Source organism: Dipodomys ordii, unplaced genomic scaffold (genome assembly GCF_000151885.1).
Source record: "Dipodomys ordii isolate 6190 unplaced genomic scaffold, Dord_2.0 Scaffold66, whole genome shotgun sequence".
Lineage (NCBI taxonomy): Eukaryota > Metazoa > Chordata > Mammalia > Rodentia > Heteromyidae > Dipodomys > Dipodomys ordii.
Genome location: NW_012267282.1, coordinates 284,883 through 300,830, shown reverse-complemented (window position 1 = coordinate 300,830; position 15,948 = coordinate 284,883). Strand labels below are relative to the sequence as shown.

Here is a 15,948-nt window from a genome sequence, read left to right as displayed (position 1 = left end):
GGGGTGGGGGGGGTTCGGGGAGCGGGCCAGCCCCGTGAAACGCCACCTAACCCTAACCCTACCCTCTGACCTGCGCCCTCCGCCCTCCCTGCAGGGCGGCGTCCTGGGCGTCCTCATCAACTGGGACTGTGACCTGGACCTCTCGGAGGCCCAGTGCAACCCCCAGTACTCCTTCCGGAGGCTGGACCCCAAGCACGCCGCAGCCTCCTCCGGCTACAACTTCAGGTGCCGGCGGGCCGGGGCCAGCAGGGGACGGCAGGGGCCAGCAGGGGACGGCAGGGGCCAGCCCCCGGGCTGCGGCCCCAGCACCGGCGCGGGAAGCCTGGACACGGCCCCTCGTCCCTTCCACCCTAGGTTTGCCAAGTATTACAACATAAACGGCACCGCGACCCGCACGCTGGTCAAAGCCTACGGGATTCGAATCGACGTCATTGTGCACGGACAGGTGCTGGGTGCTGGGTCCCTCCCTGCGGGGTGGGTCCCCTGGCCCCCCATGCCCATGCCAAAGGTCTAAAAGCAAGCCTGTCCTCCTCAGGCAGGGAGGTTCAGCCTCATTCCCACCATCATTAACCTGGCCACCGCTCTGACCTCCATTGGAGTGGTAAGGGGCCCATGTGTGTGTGCGTGTGCGTGCGTGTGCGTGTGCCCTTCCAGGCTCTTAAGCACTGGTGTCTGCTGGCCTTAGGGCTCCTTCCTCTGTGACTGGATCTTGCTAACATTCATGAACAAAAACAAAGTCTACAGCCGTAAGAAATTCGACAAGGTGTGTACACCAGGTCCGGAGGGCCAACCTCAGGACAAGGGGCAGAGCTAGGCCTGTCGCTACTGTGTCCCATCCAAGCAGATGGTGGACACTCTCGGCCAGCATGTACGGAAGACATGTTCCACCTGTGAGCACCCCCAACAGGACCCTGCACCCACAAACCCCAAAGGTTAAGCCCAACTCGGACCTGCCTGGGCCCAGTAGAGCCCAGAAACAGCCTTAGCTGCCCCGGCAGCTATGAGGACCTGCTCACCCCAGTAGCCAAGTGTCTCCATGTACGGGAGGGAGAGCCCTGTGGCCTCCAGGCGTGCCTTCCCCCCCTCCCTGCTCCCTGGGCCTCAAGTGAGAGCAGAGTGCCCCCCACCCCCACCCGTGCGCCCGGGCCTCCCATGTTTTATAACTGCTCAGACCTTTTCCTTAGCTGAAGCTCAGAATCCAATAAACATATGACAAAAGATCTTCTGGCTGCTTCTTGGGGAAAGCTATGACCCCAGGAGGGCATAATGCAGGGTGCACCTCTAGACAGGCCAAAGGGGACTGGGCAGACTTGGTGATGGAGAGTAGGCAAAGCTAAAGCCAGGGCTGGAGGACAGTCGGGTGCTGTGTCCTTGGCGGCTGCTGGTGGGTAATGCTGCCTGGGCAGACTGCTAGCAGCCCAGAACTTGGTTCCCAGGTGTGCTTCCCAGTGTGTGTTAGACTCCAGAAAGCGTCCCGTGTACCAGGCCAGAGCACCGAGTCTCAGGATGCCCAGTGGGAGCTCCTGGTCTTGACAGCAAGTGGAGTTTGCAGGTAGCTTAAATGCTGTCTCACACCACAGGTCACAAACACCTGATCTCTTTGGGTTTAACACGGGTATAGCTCTAGTTTTGCAGAAACAAGTCTCTCTAGTTGGATTCCTGGACACGGTTAGGCTCTGGTTTATTTCAGCGCCTCTAAGCTGGTCTGAGTGAACCCAGGCCTGTTGGCGCCAGGGCCTGTGCAGAGAGCCACTGGGCAGCCTTGTTGGCTCCCCTCCCCCATCCTCTCTGCTTCTGCTTCCAAGAAGCCTGGTGAGCCAGTGCCTTTCACCTCCCCTCACCGCCTGATTTGATCTGCGCTCCACTCAGAGGTCCCAGCTCAGTCCACATCCCAGGCAGGCTGGTCCTAGTGGTGTCCAATTTCTCCCCATAGATGCTTCTAGAGACTAAAGATCACAGTACAGACAACACTGGCATTCTAAGCTACTGCAGGGTCTTCCGAGTGAGCTCATGTTGTCTCTGTCTTCTGAATTTGTGATATACGCATTTATCTAGTGCCCTGCTAACACTGGCCTAGGCCAGTAAGGCAGTGAAGGCCAAGGACCATATTTAGCTGAAAGTGAGGCGTGTAGTCTCATTTCCTGAGGCTGATAAAGGGACCTGAGGGACCCCACAGGGACCAGGAGGGCTCATGGTAGCTACGTCAGCTACCAGGTTCAGCCCAGCCAGACTCCAGGCTTTACGTGGACGTATGGAGCAAGCAGACACCCCCTGTGACGGCTCTGAATGGGTCCAGAGACAATGAGAAGAAAACGTCTCCTGGTATCCCCCCCAGATTTTGGATCTGTACTTCCTGGGAAGTGACTCAAATCCTGTTCTCACAGGGCTGCAGAGAGGAAACATTTCTCCATAGAACAAGTGCGATTCCAGCTCCCGGAGGGGCACTTCGGCACCCGTCCTCATCCACTACCTTACCTCAGGCCCAGTCAGGCTCTGAATGAGGCAAGAGAGCTGGGATGGGGCCAGGGTATTCTGGAAGGACTTCCTGTCACCTAGCAGGGTACAGAAAGCAGATGCCTGAAGCACATTTATTTGTGGGAAAAGACCTTTTAGATGCGTCTTCCCTCCGCTCATGACGTCTGTTGATAGAGCCACTCCCTACTTCTGTGCTAGTTCGTGTCCCATCTGAGCTCCCTGCGTTGTTCATTGCCTGGACTCTGGAAAGTCAGGTGGTCAGGTACACAGCCACTTGGAACACAGGGTCCCTGATGCAGATGCCAAGATGTCCTCAGCGTGGGCTTGCTAAGAGTTGGACAGAGGACCTGTCTGCAGTAGCCACTCCAGGGTCTCCTGGAGGTATAACATGCCATAGTGCTGGGCAATGTTCTGGAAGATTCCAATTTGTTCCATGAAGATCTGTGGGAACAAAGAGATAGAATGATGCTGGTCCCACCTAGAGAGGAACAGCAAATAGCATGTATTCTAACAGAGAGCACCGCCCACCTGAGTGTGGATGGTGAGGGCGAAGTCCCCTGCACAGCTGCAGTACTCAGGCATATGGGTCTCCTTCACACCACGACACTTCAGGCAGATCTGAAATGAGGGACAGCACCGTGAGGCTCAGCTCATCATCAGTCTGGCCATGCTGTGGCCCTGGGGCTGTTGAGGAGGAGCACATCTCCTTGTGTAGTGGTTCTCTAATGGTGCCTGGGCATGTCCGGCAGGCTTTTGCTTAGGGGTCCACAGCAGGACTGCCTTGTGGCTGGCAACACTACTCTTCTGCTGCTCTCTTAACTGTCGCTGTGCTGTCTACTTCTCTCTACTGGATCAAGTGCCACGAGACTGCTTCTGCCCACAGTGCAGGTGCCAACAGACGTTGACAGGAGGAGTCGGCAGGGCACGTGGGCAAGAGCACTTTCCTGCAGCACTGGGCCCCCGAGCCCCGGCCCACTGAGGGAGCTTACAAGGTCCTGCAGAGTGAAGGCCATCAGCTTCCTCTGCAGAGCTTCTACCAGGGCTGACTCAATGGCAGCTGAGTCGTAGGCAGCCTGACAGTTGGAGCAGAACCACTGAGGAAGAACGGTTCCATCCTAGAGATCAGGGAGGGGTAAACGGTCAGCGTGCGGGGTGGACACACCACACACCACCACAGTTGGCAGCATTTCCAGTAGGGGGTGCTGGGGCCAAAGGAGAATCAGCACTTACGACTGCACCCATGCTGACCTTCATCACGCCAGCACTGGGGAACATGACAGCCAAGTGGCCAAGGGAAGGGAGCAGGTACAACTCACAGGGGTGAACACAACAGGCGCTGCATGGCTGCCCCACCTGTCTGCAGGCTCTGCCCTATCAGCAAGGGCCTGCCTCGGCTTTGCAAGTGCTGAGCCCAACCTGAGAGAAGGAGGCGTCTTTGCACAGGTCCAGGTCTCGGCAGAAATTACAGCTGTGGCAGATCACCTCGGGGAGCACGTAGGAGCGGCAAGGGTCTCTGAACTGCGCTTCCTCGGAGAACTCGCCAACGTCCACCAAGCGAAGCAAGTCTCTGCTCAGCTTGTTCACCTGGTTTGTGATGTTTGTGTCCAAAGACAGTACCTGTGAAGACCACAGCCTATCAGGGAGCATCGCCCAGGGCCCCCGTCCAGACTGCACCCCATCACACCCAGGCCCCCTCCTCCCCTCTCCCTGCCCTCCTTCCAGACTGCAATCCCTCCACCAGGACGCATCCCCCAGCCTCTCCCTGGGCTTAATTCGGACTGGAGCCGCTCTGTAGGCTCCTTGTTTCTCAGTATCACTTAGTTTCTTCTTCAAACCCCTTGGACTATCAGGGGCCACTGTTTCTATGTAGTACAAGTTCCCTGCTGGTGGATGGAGGATTCACTACGGAATTTACCATTTATCAAAAGAGACACCACTTAGTCTACACAGTATCTTCCAGAAATCAAAGAGTAGGGGACCCCGACTCATCCTACAGGCACTAGCCATAAACACTGGCAGAACTCACCAATATACAAAAAAGTACGCAGTTCAGAAACTGACCCGCACAGAAACGGACAACCAAGTTTTGAAAATGATGCAAAGATCCTTCAGTAGAAAAATCTGGAATCCTCAGCTTACGGCACGCACATAGCAAAAAGATGAATTAAAAATGGACCACTGACTCAGGGTAGAACCCAAAATGATAAGACTTAAAGAAGAAAACTAGGAAAAAAATCTCCGTGCCCTTAAAGCCCAAACTACTGAGACATGACACCAGAGACATATATAATAACATAAAGGAATATATAAGGGACTTTCAAAATACAAAACAAAACCACAAAGAACTTTCAACAGCAAGAAAAACAAAGGGGCAAAAGTGTAGCTTAGTGGCATAGCACTTGCGAGTGTGGGCAACGTCCTAGTTAGATCCCAGCAACATAAACACAAAAACTCCCCCAATTTTTAAAAATGGAGAAAAGATTTGGACAGCCACCCAGGAAAAATTATGCTCTGCACCATTATGCATCAGGGAACTACAAATCAAAGCCATGAGATTCTACTACACAACTATTGGAATAGCTGAAACTTAAAGCCGTAATAGCATGCTCTGGTAGAAGGCATGGAACTCTAATCATATACTGCTTATGAGAGTACAGCACCGCAGCCACAGCAGAAAAGTCAAAGTCAAAATACACTTTCCATACTACTCGGCAGTATGGGGGAAAAAAACCCACTGAAATTTATGTCTACACAAAGACTTATCCGTGATTGTGTATCGTATCTTTGTCATTAGTTATCAAAAAGTGCGTATAATTGATGTCTTTCCCCTGGAGAAGGGGCCAGTGCGGGCGCTCCTGTACCACACACTACCACGCAGCAGGAGGTGGCCCACGAGTGCATTCTGCAAGGGGAAGAAGTCTACATAAGGTAGGGTACGTGCATATGACATTCAGCATCTGAGCCCTGAGGGGATCAGGGCTCATTCAAGTGCAGATAGTTCTGCAGCATGACACGGCAGTTCCACCCGCTCTGAAAAGCCTGCAACTGTGACTGTGACACAGAGGACAGATCAGAGGCTGCCAGGGACTGAGGGACGAGTAGGAAATGCTCTACCTCTAGATTCTGGTAGAAGGAGTGGTCATGTGCCTTGTCAATCTCACAAATGAACAACTATTTTAATAAAAATAAAGCATTTTAAAGCAAATGGGACTTAACAGTGAGCTGAGAACGAACCAACCTACCTTTTTTTCCTTTTCCTCCCTCCCCTTTCTTTCTTTTTTGGAAGTACTGAAGTTTGAACTCAGGACCTTGTATTTGCTAGATCGATGGTTTAACATTGAGCTACAACCTCTGTGCTAGGCACATTTCTTCCCCACAATCAAACCTTAAGCAGTCACATGATCTTTAGCAATCAGGTGTGAAGGCTGAGCCGTTCGGGTGGCGTGATGGCCAGTCTACGCGCTAACAGGTATGGCATGTGTTTACTGTCTGGTAATGTGAGTCCCTCACTGAACTTCAGACCTGCCTTTCCTCCTATGGTGTTGGAGCTCAGCCGTGGTTCTGTGCTGCTTCCTTTGTCTTCTGCCTGTCACAGCCGTCACTCATACACCAGCTCTCCCACCAGAACCAGGCCCTCGGCGGCCTCCTCTGCACAGCACCGTCTGTGCGCGGGCCTGCCCTCCTGATGCACTGTTGGTCCATGAGGTCAGGGCTTCTCCTCACATTGGAGCCCAGTGCCTCAACAGCATGCAACAGGGAAATGACCCACACGAGTGGGGTGACTGAGGGACGCAGGTGGCGCTCACCTTGCAGACATATTTGATGAACTCCAGAGCAGGGTTATTAAGCAGCAAGTGTGAACCAGGCAGGACAGGAAACATCTCTGAGGGCTCAGTTGAGTTCCGAGAGCCTGTGATTTTCTTTTGAATCTTCTGAGTGATGGTGAAGAAGCTGTGAGTGAGCTCGTTTGCCACATAATCTTGAGAGAAAGTGATCATTCCTGGGAGAGGTTAAGAGTGCAGAGGGAAAAATTTGACCCTGGGAACCTCCCACCCATCAGCGATACCGTGCAGCAGGGACAGGTCACAGTGCAGCAGGGACTGTGTGACTGACAGGGTGCTCACCAGGAAGGGCTCCTGCTGCCACCTCGGGCTCCTGGGAGAACTGGCTGGCCCCCCTCCTCTTCACAGGGGTGCTGCCTGGGGCACTACGCCTCAGCTCATCCTTCATGCTGTGGTACACGGCCACAATATATGCTGCAAAGAGAGACAGCGTGGCTAAGAAATGCTCCAGAATCCAAGGGAGCCCCAGGACTAGTCTGCTAGCTAGACATGGCTGAAATGTCATTTTTAGAGACAGCTTTATTTGCCCTCAGATAAACCCAAAGTCAGCTGAAGAAATAGACACAAGAGGGGAACTTGCTGATATCTGAGTTCATGCTTAGAGAGAGCAGAGGATTACTTCATACTGGACAGTGAACAAAAGTGACTCTCTTCAGCAGCAGAGACTATTGCCTGAAAGGGACTTGGAGCCCACATCCCTGCAACACTTAGGAGACAACTTGGAAAGACTGAAGGAGGGAGGTAAAGATACAAGTCATCAGTACAGCTGTGGGGGTATCTGATGACAATTTAACTTACCATGCTCAACATTATTTAACAAATGGCCCTGAGTTACAAAGGGGTCTAATTTATATGCTCCTCCTATAAGCTAGGTAACTTGGTTTGCAAACACCAAACAAGACCCCTTAGCAAAAAGTGAGGCTCCAGAAGCCAGCATGGGGGCTGGCTTTGTTACTTGAGTGTATGCACACTCCCGCCCCCCAGGGAATGTATGCCGCTGTGCTACTGGAAACAGACCTTGGGAGAACTGAGAAGGCCCCTCGTGATATCCCCGGGGAGGCTGCTCCTGTGGCCTCCAAAAGGACTAAAAGGAGATCAGAGACCTCCATTGTTTCTGTGATGGACCCCTACACTAGAGCCTTCCTTTCCACATCTCCCTTTTTCTTTATTTTTTGTGGGTTGTGGGGCTTGAACTCTGGACTTGGGTGTTGTCCCTGTGCTCTTCAGCTCAAGGTGAGCACTCTACTACTGTTTGAGCCACAGCACCACTTCCGGTTTTCTAGTGGTTTATTGGAGATAAGAGTCTCACAGACTTGCCTGCCCGGGCTGGCTTTGAACCATGGATCCTCAGATCTCAGCCTCCAGACTAGTTAGGATTACAGGCGTGAGCCACTGGCGCCCACTACATTTCCCTTTTTCTACATCCTCTAGCCAGAGCTACTTTCATTAACTCTTATTCAACTGCCCCGCCACCCTGGCTCTGGGCTTACCTGAGATAATCATGAGGAAGTAACTTTGGCAGGACGCTGCCTGTGGCAAAAACTGCAAAATATTCCAGTTGCTTTCCAGTAAGTCTTCCACCTCGGATTCCTCCACCCCCTCCTCTTCCTCTTCGTCTTCCTCCTCATCCTCCTGCGTATCCTCAGCTCCTTCCCCAGCCTGGGAGTCTTGCTGTAACAGAGACAATCCCAGTATGCACTGTGGCATCAGCACTCAGTGGCAAGACACTTGGGTCACAGGACCAGAGTCTTATCAGCACTGTGAGAACCAGTGCTCTGCGCTTGCTGGTCTTGAGTGGTTGCTGGACGATGATTCTCATTTGCCTTCTCTCTCTCTCTTTTTTTTGGCCAATCCTGTGACTTGAACTCAGGGCCTGAGCACTACCCTGAGCTCTTCAGCTCACAGCTAGCACTCTACCATTTGAGCCACAGCACTACTTCCAGCCTTTTCTGTGTATGCGATACTGAGGAATTGAACCCAGGGCTTCATGCATGCTAGGCAAGCACTCTACTGCTAAGCCACATTCCCAGCCCTCATTTGCCTTCTTGGAAGACACTTGAATCCCTTCCTCAGCCAGGTATGGTGCCATGTATCTGTGGTCCCAACACTCAGAAGACTAAGGAAGGAGGCTCACTTAGGAGCTCAGGACCACCTAAGTAAGGACCAATGCCAAAGGGAAGAGAAAACCTTTTTTCTGGGATGGGAACAGTTCTACACAGGCCCTTGTACCGACCACAGACATCCATTCAGCATGAGGTCTTCCTGACATTGTAAACTCACCTCCAAACGTAGCTAGCAACACCGCTGCTGTCTTCACTACCTGCAGTGACTGACTCTAGGCTGTCCTGTGCTGTCATCCTTTCTCCCTACCTTCCAATCAGGTCTGCCCCCTAACCTAACCCACCCAGAGCTACTTCTGCTGAGGCCTCTCAGGAGCTGTGGTGTCCAGTGCCGCTTCAGGTCTCACCTCCTACCAGGAAGAACTCTCCCTCTGTGTCCTTCAGGAGGACACAGGCTGTGTCCTAAGCCTGCTCCCTGGGAGCTGTGCTGCCAGATGACTGTGTCTCAACTCACCCATCAAACGTGACTTTCCCCGCCATGTGCCTCCTGGAAGTTACTGCCATTCACCCTAGACATACGCCCACCTGGTCATTGTCACACAGAGCTGCCGTCCCCGTCCCCCCCCCCGCACCCAGATCCTCTTACCAACCCCCCTACCTGGAGTCCTCCCCTGAGCTGACACTGATTGGGTTCTACCTGTCTCGGTCCTCCTGTGGAAGACTATCCTCACAGGAGCCAAGTGGAAGCTAAAACCTTCCATGCCCAGTAAATCTGAGCCCATCCTGGGCAATGCTGCGCACTCGCGAGCCAGTGCGAGCTCCTGACTCCCTGGAGCCTGCTGTACTGCAGGAGGGGCACAGCTACTGCAGACTTCCTTCCCTGCTGGGCGGCTGTCTCTCAGGGCTGGGGTTTCTCCTCCTCCTCCAGGTGTTGCTGGAAGCCCGTTCTGGGGCACTCTGAGCAATCAGGACACACAGCCGTGTTCTACTGCTGCTCGCAGGAGGACCTGCGCACATGTTCAATCACAGGGTGAACACGGCCCACAATCACCTCAGAGTTGACTCAGCTCTCTTACCTGTCCACAGTGAATACTACTCGGAACTTTCCCTTTGATTCCACCATAGTTAGATGGATCCATCCAGAGAAGAAATTCCCAGCATCGGGAGAAAGAAATCGTCAGGGAGTGGAAGATCTCTTTAGAATGGATGCTGCAAAGAAGCAAATAAAAACAAAAGCCTGCTTAAGGGGCTGGGAAGGTGGCTCAGTGGTAGAGTGCTTGCCTTGCACGCATGAGGCCCTGGGTTCGATTCCTCAGCACCATATAATCAGAAAAAGTTGAAAGTGGTGCTGTGGCTCAAGTGGTAGAGCGCTAGCCTTGAGCTGAAGAGCTGAGGGACAGCGCCCAGGCCCATAGTTCAGGCCCTATGACAAACCAGAACCAACAACAACAAAAACCTGCTTAAGTGTCTCTTGTTCTGCATTTCCCTTCCTTTTCTTTACAACCATCTTTTACCTCCCCTCTTACTTTCTTCTTCTTCTTCTTCTTTTTTTTTGGTTAGTCATAGGGCTTAAACTCTGGGCCTGGGAGCTGTCCCTCAGGTCTTCAGCTTAAGGTGAGTGCTCTGTCACTTGAGCCACAGCACTACTTCTAGTTTTCTGGTATTTAATTAGAGATAAGAGTCTCACAGATTTTCCTGCCCAGGCTGGCTTTGAACCGTGATCCTCGGATCTCAGCCTCCTGAGTAGTTAGGATGACAGGCGTGAGCCACTAGCACCTGGTGGGGTCTTATATGTTTTATCCCAAGGCTGACTAAATTTAGACCATGAAATGCCTACCTATGCCTAACGCATATGTGGGATCACAGTCAGTAAGATCGTATCAGGCATGATGGGTAAGGTTTTGATAACTAGGCTGGCCTAGAATACAACCTTCCCAATCTTTGCCTCTGAAACAGCTGGGGTCACAGATGTGAGGGTCTCTCTCCAAAGTCATAGCAGCTGCATTATAAGAAGCCCTCTCTACCCACCTATTGGTAATGTACTCTACATAGGCAATGGCGTCCTCAATCCGGCGCTTCTTTGTACAAAGGATGATACGGTTAAAATTGGCATAGATGACTGATGACCCCAGGCGCTTGAATTCAGCAACAAGCCTGTGGAGCAAGTTCATTATCAATGTAGGAGGCATCATGATCCAAAGTGAAACCAGAGAAGCGATGAGGCAAACTCTAGTGATCTTGAAGTCCCATACTTAGAACCAGAAGCAAGAGAGCGCAGAGACTAACAACTAGAAGCAATGAAGAGATTTCTTTTTTTTTTTGTCAGTCATGGGCCTGAACTCTGTGCCTGGGCACTGTCCCTCAGTTCTGCAGCTCAAGGTGAGCACTCTATTACTTGAGCCACAGTGCCACTTCCGGCTTTTTCTGATTATATGGTGCTGAGGAATCGAACCCAGGGCCTCATGCATGCAAGGCAAGCACTCTACCACTGAGCCACCTTCCCAGCCCTGAAGAGATCTTTTTTATTTTTGGGGATGGGAGTCTGACTATATTGTCCACACTAGCATTCAACTTCTAGACTGAGGAGATGGTCTTGCCTCCATAGGTCCATGCTAGCATGCCTGACAGAGCAAAGGTTTCCATATGGCATAAGAACCCACAAAAGTAAAAAAAAAAAAAAAAAGGGAAAAAAGTGCAAGTTCTAAAATGACCAAATCTCACACAGAGAATTAATTCAATGTTTAATGACAAAACTGAACAAACCTAAAGAAGAATGGGCAGAGTATATGAAGAAGTTTGACTTCTTAAAAAGCCATAAAGTGAGTGTAAGGTCCATTCCTGGATGGCAAGCAGACCCTGCCCAGTACCTGCGTTACCTAGGCAACTGGGACACCTGGAAGAAGTCACATCTGCATCCGCAGAGACACTCTCTCTTTTTGCCAGCCTCGTGGAGTGCCAATCTTGCCTGGTCTCAGCAGGTATACTAAATAAACCTACCCCTTACCTGAATACCACGTGCCGTGGTGTGGTTCTTACTCGGCTACCTCTTTTTAAAAACCTAACAGTGAGGACCTGAGAATATGGCTTAGTGGTAGAGTGCTTGTCTAGCATGCATGAAGCCCTGGAATTGATTCCTCAGTATCACATAAACAGAAACAGCCAGCAGTGGCGCTGTGGCTCAAGTAGTAGAGTGCTAGCTAGCTCTGAGCAAAAGTAGCTCAGGGACAGTGCTAAGGTCCTGAGATCAAGTCACAGGACTGGCAAAAAAAAAAAAAAAAAAAAAAAACAAAGTGAGAAGAAACTTGCTAGGTGCCAGTGGCTCATGCCTATAATCCTTCAAAGCTAGCCCAGGCAGGAAAGTTTGTGAGACTCTTATCTGATTAATCATCAAAAAGCCAGAAGTGGAACTGTAGCTCCAGTGGCAGGGTACTAGCCTTGAGCACAGAGGCTCAGGGACATAGTTCAGGCCTCTGAACCAGCACATGCACGCACACACACGCACGCGCACACACACGCACGTGCGCACGCGCACACGCACACGCACACACACACACACACACACACACACACACTGAGATATCATTTTCATCGTCAAAAGTTGGCACATGGATGGTGTCAGAGGTGGGACAAATATTGTCACTCACAAGCATCTAGAGGGGCCCCCTTGCAATACTGAACAAATTGTGCTGTCCCTGAGCTTTTCTCCTCAAGGCTAGCACTCTACCACTTTAAGCCACAGTTCCACTTCTAGTTTTCTGCTGTCACAGACGTTCCTGCCTGGGCTGGCTATGAACTGAGATTCTCAGATCTCTGCCTCCTGAGTAGCTAGGATGACAGGTGTGAATCACCAGTGTCTGGCAACTGATTATTTCTAACAGTATAAGGCTAGACATAGTAATGAATGCCTATTAGTATGTTACATCCATGTATAGCTCTCTAAAATTATTATGATGATGATTACGTTTTTATTTTTTATTTTTTTTTGGGGGGGGGTCTGGTCATGGGGCCTGAACTCTGGGCCTGGGCACTGTCCCTTAGCTCTTCAGCTCAAGGCTAGCACTCTACCACTTGAGCCACAGCGCCACTTCCGGCTTTTTTTCTTTTTGCTTATGTGGTGCTGAGGAATCGAACCCAGGGCATCAGGCATGCAAGTCAAGTGCTCTACCACTGAGCCACCTTCCCAGCCCACGAAGGTGACTTTTGTGCCAGTCCTGGAGCTTGAACTCAGGGCCTAAGTGTCTTTAAGCCTTTTTAGCTTGAGGCTTGTACTCTACCACTTGAGCCACAACTCCCCTTCTGCCTTTTGGATGGTTAATCAGAAAAAAGTCTCATGGCCTTTCCTGCCCAGGCTGGCTTTGAACCGTGATCCTCAGATCACAGCTTCCTGAGTAGCTGGGATAACAGGAGTGAGCCATTGTCATCCAGTTTCTAACATGCATTATCAACTAGTACAAACTAAAGCAAGGAAGTGAGCTATAACACACAGAGTACCATGGAGAGGTGCAACTCGATGCATGGCCAGACCTCTGGACAAAAGTCTGTGCAGAGCTACTGGGCTGCTAAGCTGCCTTTCCGCGTCGTGCGCCTGAACCCAGAGTCGGGCTGGTGTAAAGCACTCACTGCAGGAAGAGCTTCTTCATCATGCTGTGCAGCGTTCGGTGCAGGGCAGGGTCGTGCAGCAGGGAGCATGGCGACCGGAGCCAGCGGTAGAAATGCATCACCTGGTTGTCGGCATAGATGTTGTGGTACTGGGTGATCTCCTTCACCCAGCTCACCACCATGCTCTTTAGGATCCTGAGAGGAGTAGAAAGACATCTCACTGATTTCGCTACTGCCACCATCCAGAACTCACCCACTGGCCCAATACTTCATCAGCTTTTGTGTCCTATTAGGGTGCAGCTGTCAGCTGCTCTGGCAATGGAGCCCCAGTTCAGTGATGTTTTCGATTTTCTACAACTTCACTACGGTCAGTAACAGACTTGCAACAGAACCTACACGAGCATAGTGCAGTGCTGAGGCCTTATTTGCTGCAGTTCCCGCAGCTACACGAAGGCCAACCTTTCCCTTGTGTGACCGCCTGTCTAACCTCATCTGTCCCTCAAGATTGAATCATTTGTGCCATTTTCTGCCACAGCCATATGCCCTACTCCTCCCGTCCTAGATCTTGCCCCAAGCAGCTCCCTTACCCATCCCTCCATGCAGAGGCAGTAGGACTGTGGCTGAGGCACACATTCTAGAATCTCTCATCCACACGGCAGTGCATCAAACCTGGCCCCTCTGACCTTGTTCTCCCCATCTCTAACATGGGTGGTGACTGCACTGCTGTGTAGGGCTGCTAAGCCTGAGTGCACAAGAAGCTCTCTACATGTGCATTGTCTTCCTGACCACACAGGAGTTCCTATAGACAACCTCTCATCATACTGAGAAGCATCTGTGTGTCAGAAACTGCTTTGTAGGAAATGCCTCTGGCTGTAAGAGCGTCAGAAGGTGGCACCCGGACCAGTCACTGATATCTAGGGAGGACACCTCCTTGGGGTCTGCAGACATGTAAGAAACATGGCATCACAATGGCTTGCAGTCTCAAGCCTTAGTTTCCAAAGTCAGGGAAGATGTTAAGGCCTCTCCACGGTCCTGTCTGAGAGGTGGGTACCTGAAGGCACTGGAGCAGAGGGCAGTCTCATCGTAGCTGGCTGGAGCACTGGAGGCCTGATTTCCTGTGACCATGTCTTCCAGAGAGGCCTGTTGGATCACGTCAAAGCTGATGCCCATGCTGCCAGCCCCTTCCATATCATTGATGTGGTGAGACTGGAGAATGGTGTTGACTGCCAGGTTTTGTATGTCCAGCTCCACACACACTGCAGGAAGATACTGCTTATCCACACATTCCAGGGAGCACCATTAGCATCATCTCCCAAGGCCTCCCTGTGGCCAGGACAGGCACGGTACTTGTCCAGTCAGTGCCGTGCAGTCAGGGGAGGAGATGGGAGGAGGTGAAGAAGGAGGGGCTGAGTTTAGTCAGGGTATATTGTAGCACATATGGAAATGCCATAATGAAATCCCCTCTGTAGAGCTAATATCCTAAAAACTAACATCCTTCAAAAGAACCAGTATCCTTAAAAAAAAAGGGCCAACCTCACCCTGTCTCCTCTTACCAGTGGAGTAACAGCCAGAATTGTTGATCTCTACAGTGGCTCGGTCATCAAATTCCATGACCAGGCGGCTGTCATCTGCCTCCTTCCCTCCCAGGTCAGGACGGGAAGTAGGGGACAGCCAGAGCAGGTGGTTGTGGCGCTGCAGGTGCCGTGCAAAGAAGAGGTCAGAGCCAAAGGTGGAAATGTCTTCTGGCAGATTTCCAATGGGGATGTGGAAGTACCTGCACAGAGCATAGGGTCAGCCTGCGAAGACTGGTTAGCCTCTGCACTGCAGGCACTGGGCCTCGGCCTCACCTGCTCATCTCAAAGGCCTGTGACAGGCAGGTGTCAAGGTTGAGGTAGTGCTGGATCATGCGGCGGGCTCCATGGCGCTGCCAGTCCAGGACTCCGTAGCTGATCTTTTCGGCCACTCGGACAGGCACTAATGGGAACTCCTCCAAGACGGGGACCTCACTGGCCAGCCTTCGCAGCTCCCAGTTGGAGTGGACAGCAATGAGTGTGGGCCCCCGGCGTTCCTCCTGGGTTATGTAGAAGACAGAAAGGCCCCGATGAAACCCAGCTCAGGGTGGTACTCCCACAGGGGGCCCCAACTTCCCTTACCTTGTAGGCCAGCAAGAAGCGCTGAATGGCTCTGCAGATGGTCTTCAGGCTGGTTTCAGCCCGAACTTCAAAGGTATGTTTGGGGGGAGGCAGGAGTTCAGGTCCCATCTTTTCTAGAAGCTGGCTGTGCTCTGCTGAGTACAAAGCACTGAGGCTGGGCATCTGGTTGCTACGTACCTAAGCAAATGTCAGCCATGTGAGTCCCTCCAGGTGCAGGACCAAGCAGGGTGATCTCGCCATTTTGTCCCCAATTCATGCAGGAAGAATTCTCCTTCCCAGGATCGTGCCCAACCCAAACACTCCCACATCCTCTGTGCCCAGCAACTCACAGTGTCCAACACAAACACCGATGCTCTGCGCTGTGAGGGGATGAAGATTCCGAAGAGGGCTTTGTGGCCTTGTGCGTGGTGGTACAAGTAGATGTGGCGGATACTCCCTGCAGAAGGAAATAAACTTATCACCTCAGATGCCTGAGTGCAGAGTGACTGAGAGGGCAGCTAGCAGGGCCATACCTGGTTCCAGGTAGCTGAATTGAGCCAGAGAACGCATTTCCAGGTGTTCAAGGGCAAAAGTTTCAGCTTCCCAGCCTGAAAGGTGCCTCACCAGCTGTTTGTTGACCACACACACACAGCCCAGCTGCACAAGAGCTCGGAACAACAATGGGACCTGAAGAATGGGTAGGTGGGTGAGTTAAGGCCAACTGGAGGGCTCTCGAACCCATGGCTCACGCGCAGACCTAGCATCAGCAACCCACGGGCTGCCTTTGGCAGAACTGTTGCTGAGACCCACGTTCCCATGGGACAGAGCACACAACAGACC

General features: G+C 51.9%; 2 protein-coding genes across 2 annotated transcripts in view; one reads left to right on the top strand and one right to left on the bottom strand.

Moving 5' to 3' along the window:
* P2rx2 (purinergic receptor P2X, ligand gated ion channel, 2) overlaps window positions 1-937 on the top strand; it is an 11,806-nt gene extending 10,869 nt beyond the window's left edge. The window contains exons 4-8 of the mRNA XM_013023029.1: window positions 95-225; window positions 355-445; window positions 536-601; window positions 686-763; window positions 845-937. Coding sequence (XP_012878483.1) covers window positions 95-225; window positions 355-445; window positions 536-601; window positions 686-763; window positions 845-937 — 459 coding nt within the window. The remainder of the gene's footprint in view (window positions 1-94; window positions 226-354; window positions 446-535; window positions 602-685; window positions 764-844) is intronic.
* A 1,594-nt stretch (window positions 938-2,531) lies between these two features.
* Pole (polymerase (DNA directed), epsilon, catalytic subunit) overlaps window positions 2,532-15,948 on the bottom strand; it is a 47,288-nt gene continuing 33,871 nt past the window's right edge. Inside the window, exons 34-49 of the mRNA XM_013023154.1 lie at window positions 15,642-15,795; window positions 15,459-15,565; window positions 15,130-15,306; window positions 14,824-15,047; window positions 14,530-14,750; window positions 14,028-14,232; window positions 12,998-13,171; window positions 10,406-10,531; window positions 9,454-9,586; window positions 7,808-7,988; window positions 6,600-6,731; window positions 6,282-6,475; window positions 3,892-4,092; window positions 3,465-3,590; window positions 3,004-3,093; window positions 2,532-2,916 (exon numbers count right to left, since the gene is read on the bottom strand). Of these exons, the coding sequence (XP_012878608.1) occupies window positions 2,803-2,916; window positions 3,004-3,093; window positions 3,465-3,590; window positions 3,892-4,092; window positions 6,282-6,475; window positions 6,600-6,731; window positions 7,808-7,988; window positions 9,454-9,586; window positions 10,406-10,531; window positions 12,998-13,171; window positions 14,028-14,232; window positions 14,530-14,750; window positions 14,824-15,047; window positions 15,130-15,306; window positions 15,459-15,565; window positions 15,642-15,795 (2,559 nt within the window). The 3' untranslated portion in view covers window positions 2,532-2,802. The remainder of the gene's footprint in view (window positions 2,917-3,003; window positions 3,094-3,464; window positions 3,591-3,891; window positions 4,093-6,281; window positions 6,476-6,599; window positions 6,732-7,807; window positions 7,989-9,453; window positions 9,587-10,405; window positions 10,532-12,997; window positions 13,172-14,027; window positions 14,233-14,529; window positions 14,751-14,823; window positions 15,048-15,129; window positions 15,307-15,458; window positions 15,566-15,641; window positions 15,796-15,948) is intronic.